General features: G+C 35.8%; 1 protein-coding gene across 2 annotated transcripts in view; it reads right to left on the reverse strand.

Annotated features, from left to right (window-relative positions):
- Nucleotides 1–1,511: 1,511 nt before the first annotated feature.
- CAPRIN2 (caprin family member 2) overlaps nt 1,512–21,272 on the reverse strand; it is a 45,702-nt gene continuing 25,941 nt past the window's right edge. For both annotated transcript variants that reach the window (XM_039247679.1, XM_039247680.1), the window contains 10 exons: nt 19,718–19,840; nt 18,010–18,091; nt 16,929–16,984; nt 13,722–13,826; nt 11,431–11,577; nt 8,598–8,766; nt 7,036–7,218; nt 6,208–6,308; nt 3,583–3,646; nt 1,512–2,431 (listed from right to left, as the gene is read on the reverse strand). In XM_039247679.1, coding sequence (XP_039103610.1) covers nt 1,863–2,431; nt 3,583–3,646; nt 6,208–6,308; nt 7,036–7,218; nt 8,598–8,766; nt 11,431–11,577; nt 13,722–13,826; nt 16,929–16,984; nt 18,010–18,091; nt 19,718–19,840 — 1,599 coding nt within the window. In that variant the 3' untranslated portion in view covers nt 1,512–1,862. The remainder of the gene's footprint in view (nt 2,432–3,582; nt 3,647–6,207; nt 6,309–7,035; nt 7,219–8,597; nt 8,767–11,430; nt 11,578–13,721; nt 13,827–16,928; nt 16,985–18,009; nt 18,092–19,717; nt 19,841–21,272) is intronic.

A 21,272-nucleotide genomic window follows, 5' to 3' on the forward strand; every position in this document is an offset into this window, starting at 1 on the left:
GGTTTAATTGATAAACCCATGTCCAGATTGAAAATATTGACTCTAGTGGCCCCTGGGTGGCTCAAGTCAGTTAAGCATCTGACTCTTGATTTCGGCTCGCGTCATGATCTCACGGTTCATGATTTCGAGGCCCACAACGACTTGTGGAACCTATGTGGGATTCTCTCCCTCCCTCGCTCTCTCTGCTCCTTCCTTGCTCACACTCTATCTCTCTCACTCTCTTAAATAAATTTAAAAAAATTTTTTCACATTTATTTTTGAGAGAGAGCAAGACAGAGTGTGAGTGGGGGAAGGGCAAAGAGAGAGAGGGGACACAGAATCTGAAGCAGGCTCCAGGCTCTGAGTTGTCAGCATAGAGCCCAACACAGGGCTCAAACTCATGGACCATGAGATCATGACCTGAGCCAAAATCGGACGCTTAACCAACTAAGCCACCCAGGCACCCCTAAATAAATACATTTTTAAAAAAATATTGACTATAATAAATTAATGCTCTTATACCATCTCCCTGAGATTACTTAACACCTCAGAGTGAGACATGTTAGAGAACTTTCAAAAGAAGATCAAAACCAGAAATTTCTGTCTTCGCAAGTAACTTGCCTTGGTTGCAGGTTAACTATGCCCTTCTCTAACCCTTCCTATATTCCCAAATACTGCAGTAAAAATGCTTACTTTTTAAAACTATGCTTTAATTAATAAAATTATTAAGCTCTTATTCACAAGAAATATATATATGCTTAAATTGTGAAGTGTGAGAATATATGTCTAAAATGGATACTAAATTCTGTCAGTGCCTGCTATACTAATACTACATAAGAAAATACACACACACACACACACACAGCCCTATAAGTTTTTGGAAGGGAAAAAAAATCATAGCACCTAACATTTATTAAATACTTATGTGCCAGGCACTGTGTTAAGTAAGTCTTTTAGATATATTCTTAGTTGAACTTCACATTTGCCCTATGAGGTTGTGAAAATGGTCTACTACAAAAAGAGAAAGAAAGAGGTATCTTAGAGGTAAAATAACTTGCCCAAAATCAGTACCTAGGTGGCAAAATCAGGACTCAAACACAGCATTGCCTGACCAAAAATCTTTGCTTTCTGATGAATAAACATTATGCCTTCTCAAATTGAGAATCTACTAGAAAGTACAAGATTTACTGATGGCAGACCAGTAATATTAGTTGTGTATCTACTATTGTATCTTGTATTATTATACAAGTAGTAGGTACTTAAAGATAGCTACGAACAGACAATGACATGTCCTACTGCAAAATAGCTTAAAGGACAAATGCTATTTAGCCAATGGAAAACAGCTGAAATCTTTTGATGATGGCATGTATAATATCAGAGAAAACTCTAAAAAGATCTACTATATAGTCTTACTTTAAAATAATAGTATGAACCCATGAATAAAGACTCATCCAAGTTATCAGTGACACATAGCAAAAAATTAAACATTTTACCTCTCTACTAAATGTTTAATCAAATAAGAACACTGAAGGTGCATATAACTTTTTTATTGAGGCACAACAAGGCATTATAACTTGCCTGAACTTGAGGCAGTCAGTTTAGTAAGCTGAACGTTAATACAGTTAAGGATTAAGTGCAAACAATATACATTCACAGCTTGACTAGCGAGGCTACATCACAATTTATAAAGTGCCAGATTAGTGCTAATTGTCATTCAGCTTGAAATTTTTCACCTTGGGGAGGAAAACAAAAAAAGTAAGGACCTCCACCTTCCTCTAAAAATGAAAACATTTTCCTAAACCAGTCACAAGAGCAAAGACTACTTCTCCTTTAACCCCACTAATTAGAACACCATTCTTTCACTGTTAATTCTGTACTGACTTTCAATCTTGATAAAGAAGATAGCCTGAAAATGTAGAGTATTTCCAACTACTTCCATAAATTGCTCCCCTGTGCAAACGTAACCATATCTGGTCTCCCTGGAAGAGCTGAAGAATTGCATGATTGCTAGCAGTTTCATGGTCTGGAGCACCATCATTGGCATAGGCAGATACCAAGACCTCTTCATTCTTCATGAGGTTGACATACAGTGGCACATTCACTGCCAGCTTTAGCATGTGAAAAATGAAAACATAAGTGCCATTCACCGGGCAATTAAATCTACCAAGCTGAAGATCAAAAGTTTCTCCCAAGTTGTTGAGAAGAAGATCAAACACAATAGGTTGGTCTAAAGTTCCAGGGGCGAGATTAGAGGTTCTGGCTGCTGAGAAGGCAACTCGCATCTGCTGAGGCAGGGGATAGACGTGTACTGGCAGTATGGTGGCTGCTGGATTTGTCACGGGCACATCCACAGGGGTCATGCTACGGGAGTCTCCTTGTCCAGAGTCACCACTGTTAAACGTTTCGTTGTCTCTTTCTGGGCTGCTCACCTGAGAAGAATCACTCCACCCTGCTGTTTTATTAGCAACAGTGAGTTTCTCATAATGAAGCAGTTAGCTTTGAACACAATATTTAACATTAGTCGGCTACTGAAATACAGATAAAAATACATTTTATAGTAAATTCTAAAACAAAAACAACAAAACACAGGTACAGTATACTTTTCTAAAGCTTTCTAGCAATGGGCTTTCATATTACTATTAAGCTAAAAAGGACCTAGATGTTCTTGTCTAGTGGCCTCATTTTTTTTTTTTTTTTTAGAAAATGAGGCTCTAGGAAATGCTAAGTTACTAATTTAGATTAGCAAAGTCTGAAACCCAGGTTTGAACACTCCTTTTATTTCCTGATTTCTCTTCTGTAATTCCCACTCAGTTCTTCATTCCTCAGTGATAAATCTACTCCAAGTATCTAATGTACAAGGACTCAAGACAACTGAGAGTACATAAAAGAACCAACTTTCAGAACTACTAGCCACTCAAAGATACTCTGTTATGATACGAAGCCCCATGATGAATGCTTCCTCTTCATTTCCAAGTTAATGTGATGTCACGAAATCTTAATGTTTTAAGTACTGCACAAAAACACAGCTCAGATACAAGGCCAAGGCAGTGTGAATACTGACTCTTTCTTAAAAGGAAAAGATTCTGTTTTCCTGTGATAAAGTTAGTTAATCTTCAGTAATTCTGGATTTTCTCAGGTATACTGAATCTCTTCTAGTAAAGGTTCTACTAAACCTTCACATTTTAAAAAGTATTATAATTATCTTCTGGAATTTCAAGTCATGGTGTCTTAATTGTTGCTTCTTTCTTTCAATGTGGTGACACGAAACTATCTAAAAAATGCCCATTACTACAAGAACCATCATCCTGAATCATCACATGAAACTATGTGAAGTATGCAAGAAATGTACATATCAAAGGCTGAATTATGCTGTGGTGTCAATCAAAGTGAAAAAGCACACACATACACTTTTAATTTAAATGGACAACTGATCCCCCTGCAGCCATTCCAACAGTCTAGTGTCTCCCTCAGGTCTTCAGTACTAAGCTTAAGCAAAATGAAAACTTTAAAAGCTAAATGGTGAAAACAATGTACTTTGGGGAGAACTTCACAGTAGATAAAGAAAGATCTAGAGGGATGTTTAACCCAGTTAATTATCCTTACCTCTTGAATTTGTCCGAGGACCACCAGATGTCCCTCCTCGCTTGTAACACTGCTGGAAATTATCCTGAAATGAACACATAATATTTAACCATGGCTACAAAAATGCAAGATAATAGTTCTTTCCCAGTGTTATTGGCTGGTAAATTTGTAAGATTAAAGTCCTCTTAACCTTTTCTCTAGCCTTCCCCAGCAGCTACAGAGGTTCAGATGTTTCCAAATACCAAGAAAAGTTAAAAGGGCAACAATAGCAATACTTGCTTCATTTATGAATTAACCTGACCAAGTAGGTATGCTAATTATTGCAAAGACAAGAAGGCATCCAAGAAACACTATGTAAAAGATACAATGTGAGGTAATGAGGGAAATTCAGAAATACAGCCTGGTCCTCTATCCCTTATCTCACGATAAAAGGAAATAGTAAAGCAAAAACATAGACTATTTCAATCTTGCTCTATTTATAAATCAAACTGTGAAGACAATTCTGAACTATGTCAGGATTTTGTTTTGTTTTACAGAGAGGTTGATAAGAATTATACCATATGAATGTATTTTTGCCTGAAAACATAATTTACTATCTTCAAGAAAAAAATGTTCAGGAGGCAACATTTCAAACAGACTCCCAGTTATGTTGAAAGTCAGCCTTCATACAACTTATGGAAAGAAAGATCAGTGGCATGACTAGATTAACATATGCAATAAAAAATTTTAACAGGACAAGAAGGCACACAATAATTAAGTCTGCTACCCCAAACTCCTAATCCTCTTCCCAATAGCAACCATTATAATTATCATATGTTTCCTCAGGAGGAAATATACTTTTCCTTCTTCTTTTTTTTTTTTATTTAATGTAAGCTCTAAGCCTAATGTGGGGTTGACCTCATGACCATGAGGATCAAAAGTCACATGCTCTACTGATTGAGCCAGCCAGGCACCCCAGCAAGAAATTTAAAGCAGCACACAGAAGTCCAGAATATTGGTGTTAAGAACAACTCCATTACAAGCACCTGGATGGCTCAGCAGGTTGAGCGCCCGACTTCAGTTCAGATCATGATCTCATGGTTCCTGAGTTTGAGCCCCACAGCAGGCTGGCTACTGTCAGCTTACCAGTGCAGAGCCTGCTTCAGATCCTCTGTCCTCCTCTCTCTTTGCCCCTTCCCTGCTTACACTCTCTCTTTAAAAAAATAAAACATTTTTACAAATTAAAAAAAAAAGGAGCTGTTCATTACTGTCTGGCATTATGGTGCTAAGCCTTTATGTATATTAATTCACTTAGTCCTCAGGATATCTTGTAGAGTAATCCTCACAATACTTCAGAGTAAGATGACTAACTCACAGCTGAGTCTTCATCTAACAGATAAGGAACCAGAGCTCAGAAAGTTTACTTAACATACCCAAGGTCACACAACAAAGGAAGTGATGAAATCAGGTATCAAACCCAAGTCATTTAGGTGATTTGGTATGTTCTTTGGGTGTGTTCTTAACCCCCTTTTCAATACTGTCTCTGTATAGACATCTACCTTATCTCATGTAACTAACTTTAAGCCTCTCAAAAATACTTTATCTCACCACAGAACTCAGTGGGAAACCACATATATACTTAAAGGCTTGTAAAACTTCAAAACTGAAAATTCTGATGTATACAGTAATATCCATAGATGACCAATGACAAGGAGGTCCCAAGGTTTGTTTAAGTGGAATGTCTAACCTCTTGTCAGTCTTTTATTATATGTAGTAAAGGAAATCTGCTGAGCTATTAAAATAAAAACAAAAATATTAAATTTATAAAAAAGGACTTTCTACACCAAATACATAGAAAAGTTAAATTGAAAGCAAAATAATAAAGCTGGGGTGCCTGGGTGGCTCAGTTCATTAAACGCCCAATTCTTGACTTTGGTTCAGGTCATGATCCTCAGAATCATGGAGGCTGAGCATGGAGCCTATGTGAGATTCTATCTCTCTCCAACTTGTGCGTATGCTCTCTCTCAAAAATAAATAAATAAATAAATAAATAATAAATAAATAAAGCAAAATAAAAAAGTTAAGCTCGTAGGGTCTGGAGTCAGGAAACATGCAATCTCATCTTCATTCTACCATTCAGTTGCTGAGTGACTTTAGATAAGTAATTTAACTTGTTTCTGAACCCTAGTTTCTCTCAAAAGTTGGAGGAGTGAATGAGTTAATGCAAACAACATGATAAGTAAAGTCCTTAAGACCTTCTAAGTTCTGTGTAACAGGCAATTGTCATCTTCTGTGGGTTACTGGAAAAGATTCCAAATCAACTCTCCATAGTACTGACAAGTAGTTCTAAAACAAAGAGTGCCTTGGGGCACCTGGGTGGCTCAGGTCATGGTCTCATGGTTTGTGGGTTCAAGCCCCAGTTAGGCTCTGTGCTGACAGCTAAGAGCCTGAAGCCTGCTTCGGATGTTGTCTCCGTTTCTCTCTGCCTCTCCCCTGCTCATATTCTGTCTCTCTCTCTCTCAAAAATAAACAAACATTTTAAAAAATTAAAAAAAAAAAGAAAACAAAGAGTGCCTTATACAAAATATACTATGACTTGGCTATAGTTTAATCACCAGCTTAACAGCAACAGCTATACTACTATTCAACTATGACAACTATTCTTACCCTTTGGGAATAAGGTGTTCCAGGATACTCTCTAGCTTGGAACTGTAGCTGGCTATAATTTCCATTGGTAATTGAAGGTGGTCCTCTATAAGTATCAAAACCTAATAAATAAACAACTTAAATAAAATTATGGGCAAAATTATACTAAACTTTTAAATAGTCTAATTCCATACCACTTTAAAAGTCAAACCGATCCTAAAATACCATCATTAGATTCATGCCTTTTTAAAACAAACTCTACTAATATTACTTCCATAGGAAAACACATATGGAAAAGTGCTTATAAAATACTGCTAACTTCAAATAAGCCAAGTACAGAGATACTACTGCCGTGATGGAGGTGGGGTTCAGAAAGGCACATGGTCAAGGCCTGTCTACTGCAATTCTACGATACCAAGCCAATACTTGTAACCATATTAAGATTTAAGAGAATAATCACTATAATAGTATCAAAATTTGTATTTTTATCTACAGTATCCTCCGATAGAAAAATAACTAGAAAACAGCCACTGATTATGACATATTTTGAACAGTCAAGTCAATTTTCTAAAAAAGTATTCAAATATGAAAACCCAAATTCATCTCTGGAAAAGCCAGATGCTCAACCTTTTGCTTCAGCAAGTCACAGGATCAATCCGCTTTTCATACAAAAAGTTCCTCTGTTATATAAGCAATAGGTATATTAGAAATACTGTATTTTACAGAAATAGGGACTTTTCTACCACAATATGGAGGGAAACTAAAAATGGAACAAGGTAAAGTAAAAATAGTTTAAGTAAATATATAAACAAAATAATTCAGTATAATTAAATTTTGTTCAGAGCATACCTTTATAACCACCAGGGGACCGATACGAATTGGTTAGTAATCTCCCACCACGAGTACATCCTCTAACAGATCCCCGGCTATTGACAAATGGTTGAGAGGGTCTGGGAAATACATTCGTCTGTGCTGGGTAAAAGGCAAGGCTACCATTGCTTACTTGAATAGTTCCATCAGGATAACTTGCTGCTTAAGGAAACAGTTTTAAGTCCAAGAGTTAAATGGTAACAAATATTTAATATTCTTTATAATTAAAAGTCACTGTATATCAAAACCTTTAATATAATTTTCTCCCTTTGAAAAAGGTGCTATATATATAGAGAGAGAGAGAAATCCTGGTATCTATACATATATAGATTTAGGTAATAGAATATTATTCAGCCTTAAAAAAGGTAAGAAATTCTGGCACATGCTATAACATGGATGAATCTTGAAGACATTATGCTGAATGAAAAGGCCTGTCACGAAAGGACAAATACTGTCTGTTTCCAGTTACTCTAGGTAAGTACCAAGAGTAGTCAAATTCATAGAGTAGAATGGTAGTTGCCATATGGGGCTGGAGGAAGAGAGGGGTGGAGAGTTAGTGTTAAATGGGTACAGAGTTTCAGTTGGGGAAGATGAAAAAGTCCTTAGAGATGAATGGTGGTGATGGCCTCACAACCACCTGGCTGTTCTTAATGCCACAGAACTGTACCCTTAAAAATGGTTAAAATATTAAATTTTGTTATGTATATTTTGCCACAATTAAAGGAAACAGAGGCTAAATACTCCAGATCAAGGAGTAAATGACAATGAATTTTAATTAATACTATACCTAAGAGGGCATAGGACAAACATCGCTTATATAAACCATCTGCAGTATGTTTTCACGGGGTACAGGTGAAAACACAATGAGGTCATTGGTGGCTAGATCCAAGGATTTACATTTAGTACCTCTTGTGAGTAATCAAATACCTAGAATGTTCAATTCATTTGCTCAGGCTTAAGTTTTAGAAAACTCAGTGGGGATCTGAAATACCAACACTAAAAATCTACAGGTGTTTATCAAATTAGGAAATAACTACAAAGTTGCCTATTCTTTCATGTATTAGAATACCATGAAAGAGCAAAACAGTTTCTCATCCCTAAGCAAACAATGGAATAAGCATACTAAGTTTTATCTTGGCATTAATCAATGCTTTATTGTAAGAGGGAAAAAGAGAGAAAAGGCCAGATAGCTATCTTCTGTGTAAAAGATTTAAGAGTCATTTCAAAGCCTTCATACAAACAGCTATATATAGTGCCCTATCTACTTCTATCACTGTCCATGTTAATCAATCAGATTTAAAAATATGAACCCACTTCAAGGTTTAATCAACCACCTAGATTCTTACCTCTACAAAAGTTAAAATTAACAGGTGAACTTAACTAAACAGAAGAAAGGCATTTATGTTTTTCTCAACACTTGAACTTGTGAGGAAATAATGCTTACTAGTCAAGAAAGAACCCTTAAAGCATCACTACTGAATTGCTTTCCATTCTACCAGCTATCATCTAAGTCTTCAAAATATCATATGCAAAGATCTTACCAGTCTCTTGAGAAAGGACAGTCTGTTCTACATGTATAGCTGGCAGTTGGCACTGGGGTGGTGTTTGTGTACTTGCTGTAGTAAAACTTTGATTGTAGCCAGGTGAATAAGGGGATTCTTTTATTTCTTGATCTTTCCGTGGAGGCAGAGGTGCATTAACATTAAATACCTTGAAAGACAAAGGGTACACTGGGTCATAGAAAAAGATTAAGGATGACATCCAACAAAATTCTGCAACATTCAAAAACTTCTATTTGTCAGGCAAAGGACCTGAATGGACATTTCTCCAAAGAAGAGAAATGGCCAATAAGCACATGAAAAGATGATCAACATCACAATCATTAGGGAAATACAAATCAAAAGCACAGTAATATACCACTTCATACTTATTAAGATGGCTGTTACCAAAAAAAAAAAAAAAAAAAAAAAGAGAGAGAGAGAAAATGTAAGTGTTGGCAAGGATGTGGTATAATTTGAGCCTTGTGCATTACTGCTAGGAATGCAAAATGGTGCAACCAACTGTAGAAAATAGTATGGTTGTTCCCCAAAAAGCTGAACATGGAATTACCATGTGATTCAGCAAATCCACTATAACATATACCCAAAATAACTGAAAGCAGAGGCTCAGGAACATCAATGTTCATAGCAGCATTATTCACAATAGGCAATAGGTGGAAACAATCCAAACGTCCAACAGCGGAATGGATAAACAAAATGTGGTGTATGCATACAACAGAATATTATTTAGCCATAAAAAAGAATGAAATTCTGATCCATACTACAACATATATTAACCTTGAAAATATTTTGCTAAATGAAATAAGTTTTACACAAAAGGACAAATATTATGATTTCACTTATATGAGTACTTAGGAGAAGTAATGAGGCAAAAAGTAGAAGATAGGTTACTAGAAGCTGGAGAGAGAGAGGAATAAAAAGCTAGTATTTAATGAGTACAGTTTAATGGTTTGGAATATTAAAAAGGTTTTGGAAACAGTGGAAATGGTTGTACAACACTGTGGATATACTGAATGCCACTGAATCATACACTTAAAAATGGTTAAAATGGTAAATTGGATGTCATGTGTATTTTACTATGGCAAAAATATTATTTGATTTCTAGCAGATATAAACTCAAATATAAAAATTAATCATCCTGCTATTATGATATAATAATGCTTACTGAGCATGAAAGCTACATAGGGCAAGAGGGCACTTTTTCAAAAATTGAAAGATGAATGAGAAAATCTGCCACCTACTAAATTTCTACCACATGGCAGGCAATGACCAATCCAGACTCTGGCCATTGTCTATAAAATAGCACTTCCATTACTCTCCAGCCCCCTTAACCTGCTCCATTTTTCCCCATGACACAGAACACTTGATGTGTGTGTGTGTATGCGTGTATGGTATATACACGTATGTACGTATAGTATATATACATGCATGTACTCATATGTGTATACATATACATGTACATATATGTATATTTTTCTCTCTAGTTCTCCCACCTCCATCATCAAATGTAAGCTTCTTTTTATTTGAAATCTTTTATTTATTTATTTTTTTTTTTACAAATAGTTTATTGTCAAATTAGTTTCCACATAACACTCAGTGCTCATCCCCACAGAAAAGTAAACTTCCTGAGCACAAAGACTTGTCTCTTCTTCACTGCCAAAACCCAACCCCAGTCATTAAGAACAGTATCTGATTTCATCACTACTTGTTTGTTGATTGAATGAATAAGGAACAAATGAGGACCAATTTGTATAGGACAGGATTCAAACAGGTAGAGAATACAAACTGGCATGAGCAAAAAAATCTACTGTGACAATCTACAAGGCAAGCACAGGGGACTAGCCCAGAAGGGTCTACCAAATTTCAAAAGTTATTAAGTGTTAAGCAAAGGACTCTGAATTTCATTCTGTAATGAACCACTGTTTGCTTTTAAATAGAAATGAGAAAAAAGTTAATAAAACCAATTTGGCAATACTGTTTGGGAGAGACTGGCAGGGAAAGAGGGAAAACGAAGAAACTAAGCAATTCTAAGCAGCCAAGCAGGAAGTGATAAAACTAGTGAATTCAGGTGTCTGAATTCACCAGCTTATCTCCCTGCATTGTACCTGCTTTCCATTGTAACTCCACTGGCCCCACCCTACCACCATCACTCAAAAGTATCTAGAATGGGGCATTAAGCTCCATCAGATACTGGCTAAGACTTTTTGGGTTTTTTCTAAAGAACTGTTTTATACTATCCTGTTTTAGAGAACTGTTTTATACTATCCTGTTTTAGAGTTATATTAAAAAATGTTTTAAACTTAAACAATTTGTAGAGGAATATGTAGCTCAGAATACCACACAAATCCAAACAATTATCCAAAAATCAGCATAAGATCAAGATGAAATCAAATGACGGTTTCAAGAATGACAGAACATCCAAGTATGTGTCCTGTATTTCAGGCTACTGATGCTATGGAACATCACTAGTGTGATATTAGTAATGATTAGTATTATTAAGCTGTTCATAGATAATTATGTTTCTCACCCACACATTTTATTTAATTAATATGAATCCTCAGCTTTGCCTGCTACTAATTTTCTGAGTGGGGAAAACGTTCTGATAAAATACCCATTCAAAATTCTCAAGGCTTTGGATTTAATACTCTTTCACCACAAACAATATTTCCATTGGACAAAAGCAAGTATCAACCCAAATAAGAGTAACACAAAAGGCAAAGTTTTTCACATAGTAAGTACCCAATAATAGATGTAAGAGAAACAATGGCTTAACAGGAACAATGAACTGCAATCACCATTCACGTTTCATACTCACTGTCTGCATGGCTTGAAAGGGCGCTGTGTTAATGGTTACTGAGCTACTACTTGCTGGAGGTGACTGGAAGCCCTGTTCAGAGCCCTTTGACATGGAAGGGTTTGAAGAAGCTAGTGAAGATGGTTGCTTGCTTGGGGGAACTGCTGCCTGGGAAGGAGAAATGCAGCATCAGCCAATCACCTGCCATATAACAAGCAGTTAACTTACACTAAACCCCAGACTGGCATAAGTCAGCAAGTTCTATAGGATGACATTTGGACACAGGAATGCAAAAGAATAGCTTTTGCTTACAATTTCAAATCACAACTGCTGAGGATGCACACTAGCATTTGCTTTGTACAGCTTGCTGACTAAGTGAAAGAGTCTTACTATTAATCAGTCTAACAGATGAGGTGCTGAACTTTTTATGAGTACCTAGTCCTTTTCAAACCCTGAAACGGTATTTTCCAGCTAAGAATCTAATATTATTCCAAACCTATACAGAAGAATTAAGAAAAATCTTGGGTTAGTTGCTTAGTCGATGTTAATTTTTCTTGATTTTAAAATCTGATTCCTCGATTTCTAAATCAGTTGCCTAAAAAAGAAAATCAAACCTGATCTAATTTAAATAATCCTTATCTATGGTAATAAGCAAGTCCTTGATATAACAGATTCCAAATCCAAAGATACCAAAAAACCAATCCTGATCAGATTATGGAGCGATCAGATTATGAAGCAGAGAGCTGTGACTCACTTGGTCAATCTTTCCTCTACTTAAAATGAGAAACCAAGTAATTTTAATTTAGACCAAGTATGCACCATAAAAGTCATGTGTATCTATATTTTCTATATCCTATAATGAATATATTCTCTTGTATAATAGTGAACCAAAAATAATAAAATCTAAGAGTTGCTAAATTAATCCAAAACATGTTATCTTGCTATATCTATTTGAAGGATTTGCTCAAACGTAGCAAAAAGTATCACTTTAGATTTCAAAACAAACATAATATAGTTGACCCTTGAAAAATGCAGAGGTTAGGAGTGCTGACCCCCACCCCGTCAAAAATTCACATATAACTTTTGACTCCCCAAAAACTTAACTACTAATAGCCTATAGTGATGGAAAGGAAGCCTTATCAATAATATAAACAGTTGATTAACATATTTTGTAAGGTATATGTACTATATATTGTGTTCTTACAATAAGTAACCTAGAGAAAAGACAATGTTTAGAAAAGCATACGGTCCAGTGTCCATGAATTGATGAATGGATTAAGATGTGATATGTGCATGTGTGTGTATAATGAAGTATTATTCAATGATAAAAAAAAGAACGAAAGCTTGCCATTTGCAACAACATGGATAAGCTAGAGAGTATAATGCTAAGCAAAATAAGTCAGCCAGAGAAAGACAATACCATAAGATTTCATTCATATGTGGAATTTAAGAAACAAAACAAACGAGCAAAGGGGAAAAGAGAGAGAAACCAAGAAACAAGACTCTTAAGTACAGAGAACCAACTGATGGTTACCAGAGGGAAGATGGGTCAAATGCATGATGAAGATTTAAGGAGTACATTTTTTGTGAGGTGATTTAAATCACAGGGGGATTTAAGGAAGTGTTGAATCACAATATTGTACACCTGAAACTAATTTTACACTGCATGTTAACTAAGTGGAATTAAAATTAAAACCTAATTTTATTTTTTTAAAGAAAAAAGGGATTTTATTGTTTACCCATCATATCTCTTAAGTATTTTTTTCTTAGTTTATTGTCAAGTTAAATTAAAACCTAATTTAAAAAAAAGAAAATCATAAGGAAAATAGATGTACATTACTGTAGTTATCAAAAAAAATATGTAAGTGGACCTTCACAGTTCAAGACTGTCAAAACGCTTTTGATAAAATTAGCCAGAAAGAAAACATAATTCATTCTTATGGAGGGAGTGCTAATATTGTCACTATAAATTTACTGACTCTTTAGTTATATAACTAGATTTTTCTGCTAAGAATCCCTTCAATATAATATACATAGTGAGAAACTTGACTTAATCCTACTGAGAACTTTTTGACATCACCAATTCAGACATCTTTATTGCATGTTGATAACGCAATACACTATTAAGTTTACTTATATGAAGTCACAGCAAAGTTACTTGTAATTCCAGGACCACAAAATCTACAGAAAGCAATACATTAGTCAAGTATAAATGTTAAATCATTCAACTGATCATGCCTATAATGCATAAGGTAAGCTGGTTCTGCTCTTCTTTTAGACAGAAAAGAAATTAAGACAATTGGCCTCATTACCTCAGGAGTCTCTGAAGCCATAAACTCTGTTTCAGATCCCGAAGAAGGCTGATCAGTAGTAACCAAGCAAGCATTTGAGCTACAAGTGACTGAAGCAGCAGCAGCCTAGACAGAGGAAGATAAAAAACATGGTAAAAGGCATATTTTGTTTCCTTTGTATTTCTTGAGTCCTGAGCTTCCTAACATGTAACTCTTACCAAGCACTCAGTAGTGCCAAATACTATGCTAAACTCTTTACACATATTCACATATTTAATCCTAACAATAACCCCATAAGGTAGATACAACCATCCCCATGACAACCCTGCCCATGACAATAAGGCATGGGCAAGGAAAAGTTAGGTAACGTACCCAACATAACACAAAAATTAAGTTAGTGCTGAGAGTCAAACCCAAACAGTCAGCTAAATTGCCTTTCTAGGCCTGGTCACCAAAGCTACATATCTAATCCCATCCTCATTTATCAAGATTCTTGGTCGGGAAACCGGGGGCCAGATTTTCCATCTGGCCCTCAACAGCAGTTCACTGGAAGCAGCTCAGGGCACATTGAACACTGTAGGCACAGCTCTGCCAGGGGTCATAGTAACTGTGCTTTGGCTCTCTATGCTCCCAGTGTCTTAAAGAGGTAGCAGAAGTACAAATAGAAATGATAAGCTCAGGGCGCCTGGGTGGCTCAGTCAGTTGAGCGTCCAACTTTGGTTCAGGTCATGATCTCACAACTCATGAGTTCAAGCCCTGCACTGGGCTCTGTGCTGACAGCTCAGAGCCTGGAGCCTGCTTTGGCTCCTGTCTCCCTCTCTCCCTGCCCCTCCCCCACTCATGCTTTGTCTCTCCTTTGAAAATAAATAAACATTAAAAAAAATTTTTTTAAATGATAAGCTCTACATAAATTACAGGGGCACCAAATTCTAACAAAAAGTTAAAGCTAATAACATTTATAAAACAAAAATTGAAAGAAAGCACAGAAGGAACTAAGACTGTGACAACTGTAATAAAAAACTAAGAAAGTAGCTGCAAAAGAATTCTATGGCACAAAGATATTAGAACATAACAGGGAGAAGTCTATAAAAATCTAAAAATCGCAAGGTCTGAAGTGTCCATGAATTTACTCCTTTTATCTCAATCTCACAAGCCCAAGTAATAAAATGGGTAAATTGGAAACTAATGAATGGCAACCAAATATCCAGAACAGTTAAGTTTCAGTGACCTTCTAGAAGGGGGTCATCATAATAGACCGCTTCTTGGGAAGGAGATGGGGACAAAGTTTAAAAATGTCGTAAGAGAAAAATTTTTAAATCCTTTTGAAATTTTATATACCTAAATAAATAGGTATAATTTAGATCCAACTAAAATATTAGAACTGTTACAATACTCTAGTATTTCTTTTTTTTTTTTTTTTTAATGTTTATTTATTTCTAGGAGACAGAGAGAGAGACAGCGTGAGCAGGGGAGGGTCAGAGAGGGAGTCACAGACTGAAACAGGCTCCAGGATCTGAACTGGCAGTCAGCACAGAACCAGAAGCGGGGCTCAAACCCAAGAACCAAGAGATCATGACCTAAGCGAAAGTCGGACGCTTAACCAACTAAGCCACCCAGGCACCCCAATACTATAGCATTTCTAAAACTAGGTCTTTCTTCTGGTCCTCTCCTTTAAAATAACGAGACAACTACCCAAAATAATTCGAACTGGGTATTGTGGGGACATAACTCTCCTGCTGTGGAAAGATTTACAAATGCTAAGATAAGACAACTCAGGACACTGGATACTTAAGCTTTTGAATTTAAGTTCAAAGGTTCACTTAACAACAACAAAAATAAAGAAATTCTTCACACTAGTATTTCTTTAAAAGTTATGACAATTCTTGCTTCCAAATTACTTTAAACAGACCAGCTGAATGTAGTTTTAGGTATTGGTGAGTAAACTGGGACCAGTGGTTCCCAAACAACGCATGTGCAGATTCACCCAGGAAGATTATAAATACAGATGATTAGATAACACCCCTGGAAATTCTGATCCAGTAGGTCTAAGGTGATATCTAGAAATATATATCTTTAGGGGTGCCTGGGTGGCTCAGTCAGTTAAGCCTCTGACTTCGGCTCAGGTTGTAATCTCCTGGTACATGAGTTCAAGAGTCTGCATCGGGCTCTGTGATGATGGTTCAGAGCCCGGAGCCTGCTTCCGTTATCTCCCTCTCTCTCTGCCCCTCCCCCACTTGTGCTCTGTCTCTCTCTCTCTCTCTCAAAAATAAACATTAAAAAAAAACCTTTAAAAAATATATATATTTACTAAAGTGATCCAGTGCTTTGGATGCACCCATCCACAGACCTGCCCCTGAGAACTACTAAACTAGACCATTAGCTTTTCAAAAAACTTTAACTTGTCCATTGAAAGCCTCATGTGGAATCCTAACAGCTAGAACAGATAAAATGAAACCCTTAAAAGTAGTGAGTGGGGTGAGGAACTCAGCTCAACAAATACATTTTGAAAACTGAGCCATACCTTATCAAACTAAATATAAACCACTATAAACAAATGGTATTTACTCAGAAGTTTTTGGACAGGAAAGCAACAACTGTTGAGCCATCTGGTCAAAATATTTAACCTGTTAGAGCTGCTACTGTTAAGAAAATTGCCATATGGAAAGGGGTCCTGAGAATTGTTTTTAAAGGTATCTTTAAACTATCAAATTTTGTACTTTTTTCTTGAACTTACTAGTGATAGAAGTGCAATGTGGCAACAGAGGTCTCAATGATCTGGTCCCTTTTTATCTCTAAGATGTTCTGTGAAAATCAGTTCCTCAGAATGTCAACTCTTATACGTGAAGGGAGGCAATAGATTAGCTCACCATGAGCTAAACAAAATTAGTATCTTTCTTTGGACTCTTGACTATGCTGCTCTACCAAATGACTTACGTAGCTACATGGCAAAGTAAGATTCCCAGACAAGGTATCTCCAAATTCTTCAGGTTTGCTCTTTGTTTATTAAAGTCTGCCAGACATCTATTTTAACAGATGTTTTCCCCATGATCATTAGGTAACCTTTTGAGGACCAGTGGTACTTACTCTAAAAAACTAGATCTCCTTAGAACACTTTCAATAATTTAGGTATATTAGAATCAGCAAGTCTGATCCTTCTTACCAAAGAATTTCTTCCTGGATTTAAAAAGAAAAAACAATCACAAAGAAAGATTACTTTGGAGAAGTTACCTGTAATGGCTCTTGAAGAAAATCACTTTGACTGGATAGATTTTGTTCTGTAGATGCTGCAGAGAGTGAAATCAATGGTAAACTATTGAGGGCGGAGAAAAGTTTATGCAGAGCAACTTGGTGGAAACCAAAAGTTTATACTTTACAAAATAAGCAGTAGCTAGAAAAACTAGGTCTCAAGCCCATCATGAATTTTCTGTTAGAGCTCTAAAGAGTCAGAGAAGATTTGGGAGAATAGGGTACTAGTACCATCTGTGATACATAATGATGTTTTAAGGATAAATGGGCAAAAGCAGCATTTCAAAGCTTCCAAAGAAACTATTACTTTAAAAAATAACTGGTAATAGTAATCTGGAAGATAAAATCTAAGCCATCATGAATAGAAATCAACTGATACACTCAAGTTCCAAGTTTCAAAAGAACTCTTAGCTGAGTCATACATCTTTTTCAGGTTTTCCCCCCCCTTTGGTCATGTATATTAATATACTCTTCAATTATATAGTTTGGTTTCTTCTTGTTAATGTCCATTACATTTGTTAATTGTTCTTTATTCTCCTTATTTCACCCAGGATTTCTATATCCATGTTCTAGTTGGTGTCTGCTCACTACAACTCGACTATGACTTCAATTACCTCATTCCTCCCTGGAGATAAATGAATGTAGAGCAAAAAGCCTAAAGTTTAAAAGTCAGGCCATATTCAATTCTAGGTTCTATCATTAGGCACTGTGTTAATCAATGTACTAAATATTATTGATGTAATTTCACTCATAATTGGGATCAAAAAGCTTCAGTACTAGATTTATAGAGTCAAAAGGACTCCAGTCACTTCAAAATTTGCAAAACCAGCTTGCACTTCTCCATTCAACCATCTGGAGACCTTCTCTAAAAGGCAAGTAGGTCAAGTGAGCATGCTAATGTCTTAATGGTAATTTACCCATATATAACTGATGACACACAGATACATTTAGAATAAACTGACACACGGACACAGTAACCCCTAAGATACCTAGAGTATAATTATTTGTACGAGGAAACAAATGTTAGACCTATGCATGTTTACTCTAGGTTATGATTACATACCTACTGGGCTACCTGGAGTAGTTGAAGGCGGCTGTGACGATGGAATTGCACTTGAAGGTTTGTCAAAATCCAGAATAGATTCCTAAAGACAAGGTTTTAAATCTTGAATAAATCATTAAACCTTAAATAATGAACAATAATTCATTTAAAAGCAATTACCATTGGGGTGCCTGGGTGGCTCAGTCTGTTGAGGGTTTGACTCTTGATATTGGTTCAGGCCATGATCTCACAGTTGGTGAGATCAAGTCCCATGTTGGGCTCTGTGTTGATGGCAAGAAGTTTGCTTGGATTTCTCTCTCATTCTCTCTGCCTTTCCTGTGCTCTCTCTCAAAAATAAATGAATAAACTTAAAAAATAAACTGTTTAAAAGCTATTACCATTGCATTACTCATGACACTGTTTATAGCTATTAGCTATAAGAATCTAGCTAATAACTATCTCAAAATGTTGATAGCTTAGTCTTTTTTTTTTTCCCCCCATGCTATCAGTGGAGCCTGATGCAGGGCTCAATCTCAAACTGTGAGATCATGATCTAAACTGAAATTAAGAATTGAATGCTTAACCAACTGAGCCACCCAGATGCCCCAATAACTTAGTCTTCATAAGAGAAAGAGTTAAGAGTTAAAAAAAAATCTGAAGTAACTGTCAAACCTTAAAATTATATTAAGTAATTCCAAGGCTTAACTCGGTTGGGGGGCAGGACCTCCTGCCTTGAGCTCTTAAACATAAGCATTAATCCTGTAACCTTGCTTTTATTATGCCCAAACAATGAGGGTTTAACAATCTCATCTCAACCACACAACACTAGCTCATTCATGCTCTTTGACCTTTCATAATGAGAAACCATTCTCTCTCCCATCTGCCTATCTTTGTTCTCAAATATTTCCAACATTTTGAATAATTAAGCTAGCCTTATAGTAATCACTTTTCATCTTCAAATAACCTAAAGGGGTAAGGAATTTCCTTATATTACAAGTAGAGAGTTACAGGTTATATAATTTGCCATAGATTTTATAGCTAGTAAATAGCAGAACCAGGATTTAAATGCAAGTCAAAAAAATTTTTTAAAAATAAAAATAAATTTAAAAAAATTTAAAAAAATAAAAAATTAATTAAAAAAAGAAAAAAAGAAAAAAGAAACACAAGTCAAATTCCAAAGCTCCAGATCATTTTACTACACAAAAAGATCTTGTCTACTTTCTTCCCTCAGTAATATCATACTATTCTGAAATTCTGTAAGACTCTGTATGACACAATTTAGCACTTACCTAACTGCCACAACAAAAGTTAAAACCTTTTACAAGTGGAATATAAACTCCCTGAAGGCAATAAATGTCTTATGATTTCCTACACACAATAGCACTTACCAGAATGTCAAGCACAGAGTAGGTTCTCATAGTCTGAGTGGAAACTACCAATGATCTACAGTAGAAAATATATTTGAGCACTTATACTTTTTACATGTTTAATTCATTTCATTACTCACAACAAACTTAGGAATAAGATTATCCTCATTTTTCAAAAAAGAACCAAGGCAAAGAGTGAAGTAAACTTGCCTGAACTGTGAGACCTAGGAAGTGGCAGATCTGGGATTCCCATGCATTCTGAACACCAGAACCTACGCTCTTAACAACTTCATTATAATGCTTCTGATTAGAAGCTAGTAGCCCCACGAATCATTTAAGATTCATTTAAGAATGACTCATACTTGCATAAAGTTACAAGTTCCTTGAATCTGTGTCATCAGATCCTGCAGTTTTTCTTTCCTCAATACTGGATCCTTTGGAAGGGTCGAGGAAGAACCTACAGGCTGATGCATAGGCTTAGGCACCTACAAAATAAACCCACAATGCATAAGAGTGAAATTCACATTCAACAGCCTAATTCAGGAAACTCAGCTTATCACTGCATCTTAATGAATGATGAACCAAAACACATAGCAAAGCCCATTTATCAGATATCTCTAAAGAATTTCCACAACAATACATTTTCTAAATAAGCAACTACTAAACACGTATTCCCTTTCACAACACCTTTAGTGGGTATCTTTCTAATACATCCTCTTTTTAAAGGGAAGACCCAGAGTAACAAAACTTCCTTGACAAGTTTTTTCATTACAATCAGCTTATGATATTCTTTATAAGATGCCACTAACTATAAGACACACAAATGATTTTTTCCCCCAGAGAAAAAATTACTATCACCACATTCCATTTTTAAATATATGCTTTCAGAAACATTAAGATGTAAAAATGTATACAAATACATCCTAGGATTGAAGAAATATACTACTGTATTTTGTTATCAAGTTAAGTATACTTTGGGGGACTAATGATGTTTATAAAGTGGTTAGTCCTCATGTTAAATTGCTTATGAATGCTGTATACCCTGAATTAGACCTAATGCTGATTTGGTTAACTTCTTACAGCTGTCAGTTTGTCTGTCTCTACCAGCTCCTCTTCTCCACCTTCTAATTCACTGGAAAGTCAACACATATAAGCTTGTTAAAAGTGCCACATAAAATAAGAGTTAATAAATCTTAAGTGAATATATAAAAGACTCTTTCAGGAGAAAAGTATGAGCTTTAGTGATTAATTTCATGTTATCTAGTCATTTAGCTTTGAACTCTATTTTGCCCTTGACTGTACTTAGTCATGTTCTAGACAGCTGAGACTGCAAGAGAGACAGTATACTGTACAGAGAAGTGTCCTCTCAGTCACTGAAAGGCCCTGCAAATTCAATATAATGCAGTCTGTACCATAAAGACAAATTAAATGAGTTTTGGTCTTTCCAACTAATTTTAAATACTATTGAACAAATAGCACAATATTCTGGTATGGTAGGGGCTAGGTACTGCTATACTCAATGGAATTTTAAATTGGGTTTCTTAAAACAGCTTTAGTGAAATATTAAATTGGTTTTTTTTTAACTTTTTAAAAATGTTTTATTTATTTCTGAGAGAAAGAGAGAGAGAGAGAGAGAGAGAGAGAAACAGTGTGAGCAGGGGAGGGTCAGAGAGAGAGGGAGATACAGAATCTTAAACTGGCTCCAGGCTCTGAGCTGGCTGTCAGCACAGAGCCTGACACGGGGCTTGAACCCACGAACTGTGAGATCATGACCTGAGCCAAAGTCAGACGCTTAACCGACTGAGCCACCCAGGTGCCCCTAAATTGGATTTTTTAAATAAGTTTCTCAAAATAGTTGTCATGTTACAATTATTGTTGTGCGATATCTGGTTAATGAAATAAGGCTATCAATCTTCA

This window comes from Hyaena hyaena, unplaced genomic scaffold (genome assembly GCF_003009895.1).
Source record: "Hyaena hyaena isolate Hyena2069 unplaced genomic scaffold, ASM300989v1 scaffold_303, whole genome shotgun sequence".
NCBI classification, from domain to species: Eukaryota; Metazoa; Chordata; class Mammalia; order Carnivora; family Hyaenidae; genus Hyaena; species Hyaena hyaena.